General features: G+C 35.0%; 1 protein-coding gene across 1 annotated transcript in view; it reads left to right on the top strand.

Moving 5' to 3' along the window:
• ANO3 (anoctamin 3) overlaps positions 1–13,677 on the top strand; it is a 398,246-nt gene that overhangs the window by 311,392 nt on the left and 73,177 nt on the right. The window contains exons 13-14 of the mRNA XM_039218371.1: positions 355–489; positions 8,638–8,734. Coding sequence (XP_039074302.1) covers positions 355–489; positions 8,638–8,734 — 232 coding nt within the window. The remainder of the gene's footprint in view (positions 1–354; positions 490–8,637; positions 8,735–13,677) is intronic.

The following is a 13,677-nucleotide window of genomic DNA, read 5'->3' as shown; positions in this document are numbered from 1 at the left end:
ATGATACCCCACATGGAGGGGTGCCTGGGTGGCTTAGTGGGTTAAGCGTCCAACTTCAGCTCAGGTCATGATCTTGCAGTTTGTGGGTTTGAGCCCCGTGTTGGGATCTGTGCTGACAGCTCAGAGCCTGGAGCCTGCTTCAGATTCTGTGTCTCCCCTTCTCTCTGCCCCTCCCCTGCTCATATTCTATCTCTCTCTTTCTCAATATTAAATAAATGTTAAAAAAAATTTTTAAAAAGTTACCCCACTAGGAACTGAGACAGTATATTCATCAGAAATTCTGATGAGGTGTGACATCAGCCTTTGTAGTGTTGATTACATTGCCTTAGGCTAAGTGTTTGCTTTCTTGTTCAGGCTATACTTTGGTGAGAAGATTGGGCTATACTTTGCTTGGCTGGGATGGTATACTGGCATGCTGATTCCTGCAGCACTCGTTGGCTTGTGTGTTTTCTTCTATGGGATATTTACAATGAATGCAAGTCAAGTAAGGTAAGCTATTAACAGACTTATTAAAATGTGTTGGCCTCTATTCTGATTGGGCAAAAGCTTTATGATATACTGACTATAAAAAACAAGTCATTGTGCTACAATTTATTTGCTGGTTTTTTGAGGGGAGGGGAAAAGCACTATTTTTAAAAGGCCATTTCCATATTTTTATATGCAAATTCTATTGGATGAGTTCTAAGACTGTTTCTCTTTATGCTAAATTTCTCTTGCCAGTACATCCCACATAATAATTCAACAATGCAATGATAGTCTTATATAATTTACATTTCTGTAGTATTTGGTAGTCTAGAATGCCCTTTCAATACAGTAGTAAATAATTAGAATAGTTACAATTCTTTAAACACTTACAATATACAAAGCTTCCTGTTAGTGTTTGTTTTTTTTTTTCTTTTGATAAGAGCTTCACTACCATCCTTAGAGGTTAATATTCCTTTTTGCAGCTGAGGGAAGCTTACATAGTTAGAGAATAAATAAATACATAAGTATCTGTAGCACATAATTCTAGCTGTAAGTAATCCTCTCTCGTGAGAACATAAAATCAGTTTGTAGTTTCTTCTTCTTCTCTATAAGAACAAATATATATATATTAGTATCAACTGAAGGTATCAAAAGACAGTAGTGAAATAAGGTTTCACAAAAATCAAGACTTTATCAGAATGGTGATTTTTCTGTTAAAGTTGAAATGACTCAAAGTTTGAGTAGAGACATAATACATTATTATTCAGCAGAGATAAGACTCACGTCAGCATTAAAGAATCCTCTTAACAGTGTGTTCTATTTAACATATACAAGGATATCATCAAGTTCAGGCTTGTATGGTACAATTCAAAATACGAAAATCATTTTGTTCTCCTTTGGTCCATCTTTTAACCATGGCCTTGCTCTTGGGTAGTAATCATGACAGTTAATAGATCATAAAAATGCATTTCCTTGAATTTTCTCTAAATAAATGAATATATATGTAATATTTACATATAAATAATATATTATGTATGTAATATATATGTGTAATATGCATATGTATATATGTAACAATTTGCCCACAAACAAAATATATATATATTATGTACATAATATATAATGTAATAATATTATGTACATTATATATATATGTAATATGCATATGTAATTGTATAACAATTTGCCTAAAAACAAAATACAATAAAACCTTGATTTGTAAGCATAATTCATTCTGGAAACATGCTTATAATCCAAAGCACTCATATATCAAAGTGAATTTTCAAGAATCATTGCCTTAATTGTGATCATGTGATCTTTGGCATCATGTACTATTTATATTGCTAGGTATCGCCCATTTATCAAGTTAAAATTTATTAGTAATGTTTGCTTGTCTTGGGGAACACTCGCAGAACAAGTTACTTGCAATCCCAGATTTTACTACTTTCATTGTCCTAGAGTTAAATCTAGTTCCATAACCAACTTCCTTGATTTGGTATCTCAGTGTCCCCTTGCTCTCCATGAAGGCCAGATATTAATTAGTTTGAACACAAAAAAACACTTACTGTTTAAAAACAGTTAATCTAGTCATATGTTTATTTCAGAGTTTTGCAAATTCACTACCAGTATGGAAGGCAGCATCTTCCAAAGCAAATATGTGCCCAGTGGAAACATCCATCCCTGTTTCGGCATATCTCTGTGTGCTGTTGAATCAATAACCTCTGAGGCTAAGAAAACAGGTTGTGATTTGAAGTTATAGTGTCTTGAAAAGAAAAACACTTTTTTTTTTTTTTTTACTACTTTTCTATTCTGTTTCTATGAATTTGGCTTTTTTAAAGATTCACATATAAAGTGATACCATGCAATATTTTTCTTCCTCTGGCTTATCTCACTTAGTGTAATTCCCTCAAGGTCCATCCATGTTGTCACAAATGGCAACATTTCTTTTTTTCTCATGGCTGAATATTCCATTATGTACTATACCACATCTTCTTTATCCATCGATCCATTGATAGGCACTTAGGTTGTTTACTTATCTTGGCTATTGTAAGTATTGCTGCAATGAACATAGAAATGCAGATATCTCTCCAAGATCTTATTTTCATTTCCTATAATATTTATGTTTATATTTATATTTATTTAATTAAAAGTGGGATTCCTGGATCATATGGGAGTTTTATTTTTATTTTTTTATTTTTTATTTTTTTGGGGGGAGTTTTATTTTTAATATTTTGAGGAACCTCCATATTGTTTTCCATAATGGCTTACCAACTTATATTCCCATCAGCAATGCTTTGATTATAGGCATTCTAACAGGTGTGATGTGATACCTCATTGTGGCTTTGATTTGGATTACCCTGATGATTAATGATAGTAAGTTACCTTTTCACATATCTGTTGATTTGTATATCTTCTTTGAAAAAAAAAATCTCTTCAGTTTCTCTGCCCATTTTTTAAATCAGATTGCTTTTTGTTTGTTTGTTTGCTATTGAATTCTATGAGTTCTTTATATACTTTGGATATTAACCCCTCACCAGATATATGTTTTGTAAATATTTTCTCCCATTCTGTAGGTTGCCTATTTGTTTTGTTGGTTTTCCTTGACATGCAGAAGCTTTTTAGTTTGATGTAGTCCATTCCATTTGTTCATTTTTGCTTTGGTTGCCTTTGCTTTTGGTGTCAAATACTAAAAATTATTGACAAGACCAATTTCAAAAGTTTACCCCCTATGTTTTCTTCTAGGAGTTTTATAGTTTCAGGACCTACATTTAAGTCTATAATCTATTCTGAGTTAATTTTTACATATAGTGTAAGATAAGGGTTCAGTTTCATTCTTTTCATGTGAATATCCAGTTTTTCCAACACCATCTAGTTTCTTCGAAACTATCCTTTTTCCATTATATATTTTGGCCCCTAGGTTGAAAATTGACCACATATACATGGGTTTATTTCTGGGTTCTGTTCCATATATCAATATGTTCCATTGATAAATGTGTCTATTCTTATGCCAATACCTTAATTTTTGATTACTATAGCTTTAAAATATTATATGAAACCAGGAGATGTCATGCCTTCCATTTTGTTCTTCTTTCTCAAGATTGCTTTGCCTATTTGGGGTTTTTCATGTTCCATACATGTTTTAGGATTGCTTTTTCTGTTTCTGTGAAAATACCATTGAACTTTGATAGAGATTGTGTTGAATCTGTAGAATTCTTTGTGTAGTATGGACATTTCAATATTAATTCTTCCAATTCATGAGCACAAAATATCTTTCTATTTTTTTGTGTCTTTTTCAATTTTTTTCACCAGTGTCTTAGTTTTCAGTGTGTAGATCTTTCACCTCCTTAGTTAAATTCAGCCCTAATTACTTCATTCTTTTTGGTGCATTTGTAAATGGGATTATTTTCTTAATTTCTCTTTTTGATAGTTTATCCCTGCGATATAGAAATGCAACTGACAATTGCATATTGATTTTGTATTCTGCAACTTTATTGAATTCATTTATTAGTTCTAATAGTATTTTTGGTAGAGCTCTTGGGGTTTTAGAAAACCACTCTTTTAAGATGAATGGATGAAGACATAAAATGATTCTCAGATGGTTAGCTATTATTCAGATTGGTTCTATGGAGAACATATTCACAAGTTTTACCATGTGTGGCAGATTCTCCTCTACCCCTGCAAAGCTGAAAATTAGCAAAACAATGAAAGGAATAGATTTGCTCTTCCTATTGATTTATGTACCAACAGAGTAAATTAGACCCCTTGTATATAAGTACCTTTAGTACAAGGAGTGTTTTAAAAGGCAATAGCAAACTCTTTTCTTCAGCGCTTTATGGTATTCTATTACCGCTACTCTGTCACACTATAATTAACATCTTGTCAGACTTTCTATTCTAAACCAAGATAAGCATCACTGAATATCTTGACTTTCAAAATTTCATGGGACTGAAATTTTCTATTCAAGGTGTCAGACATGGTTAAGTCGTAGGTGTTATGGCAAGTCAGGGGAGGACACGGGGACTTTATTTGGTGTTGCATTGTTTTCATATTATTCTATTAAGCTCTTTATTTTTTATTACAAGGTAACAAAATGTTAAAAAGCTGAAGATTGGGTTTGATTTATTACATTTCTACAATCTACATTTATATAAACTATGGTCATATTGCTTAATTGTTCTGTAACTCATTGTAGAATTAGGTAGCAGTCAATTTGTAGATTACTTATTGTATGTATATGTACATGTGTCTATTTATATTTGTTCATTGGCCTTACCTAACCAGCTATTGTCAGATTTTTGCCTGGTAGAATATCAGGCATATCATAGGAATATGAAAATGAACAAGCAGGCAGATAAAATAGTTTTTCAGGTCCAGAACAAAGAGCAGAAACCCCAACTTTCTGGTCCCTTCTTTCCTCTTTGGCATTAGAACTCACTGAGAAATTTATGTGGTTTTCAGTATCAGACCAGCCTTTCAAAAACAGTTGGGTACTAAAGGACCTCTTGAACCCTCTCCTGACAACATCCTTAACAATGAGATTCTATTTATCTAGTGCCTATGATGTGCCATGCACATCCTATGTAATATGTACATATCCCTTATGTAATATCACAGCTAGATATTATTTTCATCTAGAGATGAAGAAACAGATCCTCAGAGAGGTTAGTGACTTGGTCAGGAGAATGTATATAGTATGTGGTCAGCTAAGTTTTAAACCTTTACTGGATTTTTTCTTAATTGTGGTAAGAACACTTAACATTAGATTTACCCTCTTCACAAAATTTTAAGTGCACTTTACAGTATTATTAACTCAAGGCACAATGTTGTACAGCAAATCTCTGGAACTTATTTGTCTTCTATAACTGAAGCTTTACATCTGTTGAACAGCAATTCCTCAGTTCCTCCTTTCCTACCCTTTGGCAACTACGATTCTGTTCTGTTTCTCTGAGTTTGACTGTTTTAAATCCTTAATATATGTGAAATCATGCAATATTTGTCCTGGGGATGGCTTATTTCACTTAGCATAATGTCCTCCAGGTTTATTCATGTCATTGCATATGCAGGATTTCCTTCTTTTTTTTAGGCTGAATAATAGTCTATGTTGTGTTTATACTGCATTTTCTTTATTCATTCCTTTGTCAATGGACACTTGGGTTATTTTCATATCTTGGCTATTGTGAATAATGTTGCAGGGAACATAGGAGTACAGGTATCTCTTCTAGGTCTGAGTTTCAGTTCTCTTAGATATATACCCAGAAGTGGGATTGCTGGATCATATAGTAGCTCTATATTTAAGTTTTTGAGGAAGGTCCATATTGTTTTCTATTGGGGCTGCACCATTTTACAGTCCCACCAACAATTTGGTGCAAATATTCCAAAACCTCCACAACTTTGCCAACACATGTATCTTTGTTTTATTTTGTTTGGTAATAGTGATCCTAACAGCTTTGGGGTAGTATCTTGTGATTTGATTTGCTTTTTCTCAATAATTGTTTCTGATTCTAAAATCCATGTTTTACTCATGCTTCTTCTATACTGCCTTCCCTTAACGTATTTTTACATTTTCACTTCCCTCAAAATGGGTATCACAAAGCATCTTCTGTGCTTTGTCATGTTTACAGGATCACAGGAAGGCCAGGGAGTGGGTCCAGACATCCACCCCCCAAAAAGACAAATTGCTCCCTTCTCCTGCTATCTTAAGTTGGTGGTAATTATTATTTCCTTCAAATCAGCCCTTGATGTATATCTCACAATAGATGTAAAGCATAAGAAAGCCACAATTCAAGTAGTGGTTTCTGTTAATCAGGCTGTGCAGGAGAAATGAAGAAACCCTCATGCTGTGCACTCTCCCTCCCTCTAGCGGTTAACTAAAGTCAAAGAAATTTGTGCTGGTGTTAAACTCCTTATTTCAGGCTAAAAAATACGTTGTCAAAAATTGCTTATTTTTTAATGTTACATATCAAGTTAAACTTTGAAAAACTTACTTAAAATAAATTTAACAATTCTGGAATTAAAAATAGGGCTCAGTCTGACAGTTTGGGATTCTAGACATGATGTTTTGATAGATTTGTGCTTTTCTTTGATCATTTGGAAAGTGGGAAGAATGATGTGGTATAAACTTCTAATACTTTTTAGTATGGGATTTCAATGCAGGACACATCCTGTTATTCTTGAAACACAATGAATTTTGAAGTTTTAATTTCTTTTGAAATTTCCTTTGAAAATTTCTTTCAAGGACTGTTTTAATTCTACTTGTTCCTACAAATTAGCAGCATTGCTAAAAAGACGTATCATCTTTTTTCCTTTGGTCTTTTAATATGTATGTTTTACCTGTTTTACTTCACATAGACATCTAGATTACTAGCAAGATGGTGTGTATGAAAGGAGGAGAATTATTGTATTTCCTAGACCTGTAACACTATCATCATCAATAATAAACTGGTTTTATAAGAAAGTTATTTATTTTATTTTTTATCAAACATTTTATTCAAGTACAGTTAACATACAGTGTAATATTCATTTCAGGTGTACAATATAATGATTCAACAATTCTGTGCATTTGGGCATGCCATTCCCATCATCAGAAGTGTACTCAATTCCCTTCACTGGAAAGTCAGTTTTAAAATGAAATAAACATTTCTCTTTGAGATATGTTGTAGTTGATGGAAAACTGGACCTAGAATCACAAAAACCTAAATTTGGTTCCCTGAAGTACCTCTTTTTAGCTGTACGACCTTGAGCAAATTACTTAAATTGAACATCAGTTTCCTCTCACTTGTGGAGGTAATTAACCATTGCAGAAGATTGAAGTGAGGACCAGAGTTAATGGACATGAACCCACCTTTGCCCACTTTAAAGCATTGTATTACTATATAGTATTATTACTTACTATTTATTCGTACTCTAGAGTGAGATTTTATACATCCAGTATTCGAAATACATTGTTTTTTGCTTCGTTTGAATGTACATTTTTGAAAACAGTAAATTGTGCTATAAACACTGCCAATTAAACCTTTATTTTTTTTTAATGTTTTATTTATTTCTAGGAGAGAGAGAGAGAGAGAGACAGCGTGAGCAGGGGAGGGTCAGAGAGAGAGTGTGTCACAGACTGAAACAGGCTCCAGGCTCTGAGCCGGCAGTCAGCACAGAGCCCGACGGGGGGCTCGAAGCCACGAACCGCGAGATCATGACCGAAGCGAAAGTCGGACACTTAACTGACTAAGCCACCCAGGCGCCCCCAATTAAACCTTTATTAACAGTTGCATTTCCAGACTTATTGTCAAAAGCCTTTAAATTACTTTCAACATTTCCAGAGCAGATTTAATTAAAGATAATTTATTTAGAGGCTACTAAGTGGGAAAGGACCACTTCTGACAGATAAAAGCACAAAACATTTTAAAAATAGGTTGTGTGAACACTCAGGCTGAGAGGCTTTTGAGAAATTGTTACTGGTGCTCTACTCCTATCACAAGTCATCTATCATGGATGCTGAGATCTTTCAAAGGTAGTGGGCATAAAACTGAAGAGACAAATATTATCGAATTATATTCTAATAGAAAATATAATGTTTCAGTAAATAAAGACTATGTCATATCATCATGACTGTATGTCAAGACACCACACACCAAAAATTAACTCCCTCAAATTTCCAGTGAACATGATGCCCCTATTGACTGGAGGCTGAGTTATGAATTTGTGTGACTTACGGATGCTGTTCATCTCGGTGGTTCTAAGGTGTGAGATCCAGGAGAAAGATTTGATTTTAGCTCAGCCACTTCCAAGCTGTGAGATTGACTAAAACTCCCTTAGGTGTTCCTCACAGGATTACCCTCATTGCCATGAAATCACATGTAACTGTACTTGTAACAAAGCCCCACAAGTGTCTCACAAGTGTCAAATATGGCCTACTATCATTACAGTATCCTGGCAGAGACTTCTAAAAGTGAAGAACCAAAGAAAAAAAAAAAAAAAAAAGAAATCTCTGTATCACATCACAATACCCTAAAAATTTGAGTTGTAGACACACTTTCTTGCTTACCTGTCCACCACTCCCGCTCTCCGTGGCATCATTTCCTTTCTGTCTTGCTGCTTCCCACAGGACTAGCCAGAGGGGCTAAGCACCTTCTTAAGCTTGGAGGTTCATGCTTTCTCTCTCTTCTTTGGTTTCTCAAGCCAAGAAATTTGCAAGGCCACTGAAGTCTTCATGTGCCCTCTCTGTGACAAGAATTGCTCACTGCAGAGACTCAACGAAAGCTGTATCTATGCCAAGGTGAGTGTGGACCCTCACCTTCTCCTTCCTGAGCTCTACTTTTTCTCAGAAGCAGGTAGTAGGAAGTGAAGACTGAATAGATCATTTGGCATCAATTATAAAATGAATATATTTATATTTGAATATTTTAATCTTTGTGTTTATAACTGATTATTGTCATAATGGACATAAACTTCCACTTGGAATGACATCTAGATTCTTTTTTAGAAGATGATTATTTCTCTTGCTAATGATTAAATTTCTATCATCCATGAATACTCATTATAATACTTTTAATTTTAGGGGTACCTGTGGGGGCTCAGTCAATTGAGTGTCCAACTCTTGATTTCAGCTCAGGTCATGATCCCAGGGTTATAGGATTGAGCCCTGAACTTAAGATTTTCTCTGTTCCTCTGCCCCACTCCCCAGCTTGTGCACACTCTCTCTCTAAATAAAAATAAAAACAAAAAGTCCAATACTTTACTTTTACAGAAGAAAAGAAACAACATACTAAAAATTCTCAAGTTGCTGCCTATTAGGATAACCTAAAGGGGTTTTTAAACTTCTGAAGCCCAAGCCAAACCCCAGAGCAATTAATTAAATCAGTACCTTTGGGTTTGGGACATAGACATCAGTCTATTTTAAAACTTCCCAGATGATTCCCACGAGCATACAAGTTTGAGAAACTGAATTTTACAATGATTATTGTTTATCTGTAAAAGTTTTATTGAAGTATAATTAACATATAATAATATGTACACATATAAAGTATATAAATTGATACATTTTGACGTTACATATGCATCTGTGAAACCCTCACCCAAGCAAGGTAATGAACATATAATTACTTCCAAAAGTTTCCTCCTGGCCTCTTATAATCTCTGCCTCCCTCTCCTCCCCAGTTCCACCCCCTGTTCCTAGGCAACCAACTGCTTTCTGTCTTTATAGAAAAGTTTGTATTTTCTAGACTCTTATGTAAATGGAATCATACAGTGTGTGGTTTCTTTCTGGTTCTTTTGCACAGTTATTCTGAGATTCAACCATGTTGTAACATTTATCAGGAGATCATTTCTTTTTATTGCTGAGGAGTATTGCATTACACAGCTATGCCAGAGTGTGTCTATCTGTTTATTAATGGACTCATGGGTTGTTTTGAATTACCATTTTACATAAAGCTGCTCTGAACATTCATCTACAAATCTCCATATAGGCACTGTTATTTCTCTTGGGTAAACACCTAGGAGTAAAATGACTAGATTATATAATAGATGGATGTTCAGCCTTCCAAGAAACTTCCAAAATGTTTTCCAAGCATTTATACCATTTTACATTTCTATCCACAGTATATGAGAATTCCAGTTTTTCATATAATCACTAATCCTCAGGATGGCCAGTCTTTTTTATTCTAAGTATTCTAACAGATGTATAGAGATATTGTAGTTTAGTTGCTTGGAAATAATTTGGACCTTTTTTAAAATTTTATTTATTTTGAGAAAGAGAGAAAGAAAGAGAGCATGAGCAGGAGAGGGACAGGGAGGAGGAGAGAGAATCCCAAGCAGGCTCTGTGCTGTCAGTATAGAGCCCAATGCAAGGCTCTGTCCCATGAACGCAGAAGATATGACCTGAGCTAAAATCAAGAGTCAGATTCTCAATCAGCTGAGCCACCCAGATGCTCCAGGTCTTGCTTTTAAGATTTGTGAGGTAGGTTCCTAGCAGTACTATAACTAGCACAAAATTTTCCCCACAATGAAAGCAAGATCTGGCTGTGTACTGTACCAAATCACTGCAAATAAAGGATTTTTGGCTGGTGGGAATGGGCTCACTAATAAGCCTTTAAGGATTCCTTACAGACATGCTCTCTGGGCACTGTCTGGGGTGCCCATAACTGCACCCTGCAAACCATCTCCGTGTAGTAATCTGAGGCAGTTGTAATGCTCACCTCACATGTTTTCCTCGTCTCAGGGATCACTGATGGCCCTTCCTGCCTAATATCCACTGTCTTGAAATCTGTTGCTTATGTATTTTGTGCATTTTTTGTTGTTTCCAAAATGGGGGTAAAATCAATTTCTGTTACTCCATTTTGTTCAGAGTACAGGTCTCTATACAATTAAGTTGATGAGGCAGGATGTAAACTCAGAAGTCACTCGATATCCGTCTATAAGACCAAACCTAGTAAAATTAGTTTCTGGATTATTCATTGTGAATACAAGGCTTGGGAAAAATCAGTTTTATTTATAGTTTAATTTTAAAAATTGTACTTAGTTTTTAATTAAGTGTTCCACAAAGATGTCTTGTTTGGGGAAGCATTTTCTGACTACTTTTTGCAAAAACCAAATATTTAAGTTATTAGATGTAGAGATACCTGTCCTCCTAGCCATGCATTTCAAGGACATATGCCAGCCTTAGGGAGACCAACAAATCCATATATATGTTACTTCTACTTTTACTTGGACAGATTTAATAAAGCACACTAGCATTATCTGAACACTAAAAATAAGAAACACCCCCAATGGCAGAGTGATAAAGCAAAGAAACTGTCAAAGGAAACACTAAATATAGGAGGCTTTTGTCATTATGCAATATTAGTAGAAAAGGGTATGTATAGGGACAGGTATGACTAATAAAGAACTCAGTTAATAACTATTATAAAGAAGGTGGAAAAGTTACCTTGCAGAGAAGAATATTGTGTTCTGGAACAATGCAAGAAATAAACCCCACCAGGAAGGAATATGTAATATGTATTATATTTGTTCCTCTGGCTAAGATAAAATGTAGCTACTTGTTTTATTCCTTAAAAATAAGAATTACTATTCTTTCACTGATGGAAATAACATTCTTTTAAAATATCAGTTTATAAACTTAAACATCTAGAACTTATTTGAAAGGAAGTGTCATAAATAAAGGAACAGATTATTACCAAAGAAACAGGCCAGCCAATCTAGGATCATCTAACCACGTCTTCTAGAAACTTGCTAATTCCTTGTGGAGTCATTCACCACTTGTGATAAGTAACAAGAAATTAAATCTGTCAGATTTTCTGGAAAAGTATGTGTGTGTGCATGTAATTATTTTAATTATTTAAAAGATGTGTTTCATGAAACAAAATTGTTCCCATCATGTGGTAAAAATTTTAAGTACATTAACATTTTATTTGATGACTGTTTTACATTTTAATCCTTAAAAGTATGAGAATTAAGAAAATTTTGCAATTAAGTAATTCAGTGATGTTTGCACAAGTCATTTAAAAGCACCTAACACCACAATGTCAGTTCGCATTATGCTAGGGTTTCTCATTTAAGGTGAAATCATTAGACAAAAGAGTTTTGCATTGATTTCTCATATAATTTTAAAAGTATCTCAACACTTGAGGTGAACCTTGCTCATAATAGTTATTAGTTTCTGTTTTTTTTAACCTACTCAGTAAACTTTTGCTCAATACCAAGTATGAGCTCAGACCATACACTGATATTGAGGCTACAATAGAAAGAGATCAGAGCATTTTTCCTTTAAGAAACTTTATGGAAAAGTTGCTATATGAATCACATAGGACATTTGTTTAAAAGTAGAGTCTTGGGCCCCAAGTCTTAAAATTCAGAATCGATTGGTTGAGGGTAAGGTTTAGAATCCCGCATGTTAACAAGCTCCTTAGGTGATTTCTAGAACCACATTTAACAAAGATATTGCCCTAAATAATAATGGGTCAGGAACAGAGAGGGTGTTGGTGTGGACTACTGATGTCCCCATGTGTGTTGCAGCTTGTAATCAGGTGCCGTGGACAAAGGCAGTTACACAGATTTTCCCTGTCTGAGAATGAAGGACTGAGGAAGTGAGAGAGGACTGAACTCCAGGCTAAATGCCACCTCCTTGCTCCTCTTTGTATGGAATAGCCTGGTTGGCAAGGTTGAGTCTGCCCAAGAAGTGCCTTGTTCTCCTTGGCCCACAGCGGCTTTAATGGAGCATCAGCGGCAGTTTCCAGAGGCTTATGCTAATCTGAACCCGTCAAACAATTAGAGAGACAGACCCAGCAACTACCGTAGAAGGGCCATAGACTGTAAGCTTCCAACCTAGTAAGAAATTTACCTTTTTTTAACAATACCCACATTTAATGGTGTCTCACCATACTCACCTCTCCAAGAGAAATCAGATGTCAAAGACAACGGAGAATTTGTGCTTCAACACAGTTTCATTTGAGGTTCAGTTTGCTTCTGTCTTTATATATTATTCCTATTCACATCAACAATGTTGAATAAAATGCTTGTCCATAGGTCCCCCTATGCATAAAGGGGAGCTGTTTTTCTCATAAAATAAGTCATTGCATGCATACACTAATAGATAGGACAAACTTCCTTTGGTTTTGGAAAAGTCTATTCTGCTTTGGGATTTTTTTTTTTAAATTTCATCTGGAATTTTCTTTCATAGCGCAAGGATCCCTTTCCTGTTGAGCAGAAGGCCTCTTCCCCCTTTATTCTCTTGCCAAACACACGTTGAGCCTGAGCCATCCATGCTATGTTTTACTCTTTCTTCTCCCTGCTCCCCGTTTTCATTCACCAGCTCATATCAACACCCTCAGTGTAACCCTTAGCACCTCAAGCCATAACTGCAGGCATCAAATTGCTCTTCTTGTGTCTGTGGCCCCCCACATTGTAATGCATCCCACCTGTGATATCTTAGTGTCTCTCACACAAGGATTTTATACTTTTATACTCCTCCTTAGGGCAGCTTCTCAAGTTTTCCATTAACTCCCATTTTAGCTTTATCTTCCCTGGCATTCTTGGAATCTCATATTACATGAGTATCACATGCATACCTCTCTGTGCCTCATGGATGTATTTCTAAAACATTCGTGTTTAATTTATGGAGTAAAAAAAGGGGGAGCTGAAAGATTTGTAAACCAACTTAGAAGATATAAAATGAAAAACGTTTTTAAGGAAAATATTTCATAAACTATGACAAATCATATTCAT

This window comes from Hyaena hyaena, unplaced genomic scaffold (genome assembly GCF_003009895.1).
Source record: "Hyaena hyaena isolate Hyena2069 unplaced genomic scaffold, ASM300989v1 scaffold_753, whole genome shotgun sequence".
Taxonomy (NCBI): Eukaryota; Metazoa; Chordata; class Mammalia; order Carnivora; family Hyaenidae; genus Hyaena; species Hyaena hyaena.
This window is presented reverse-complemented; position numbering and strand designations above follow the sequence as displayed.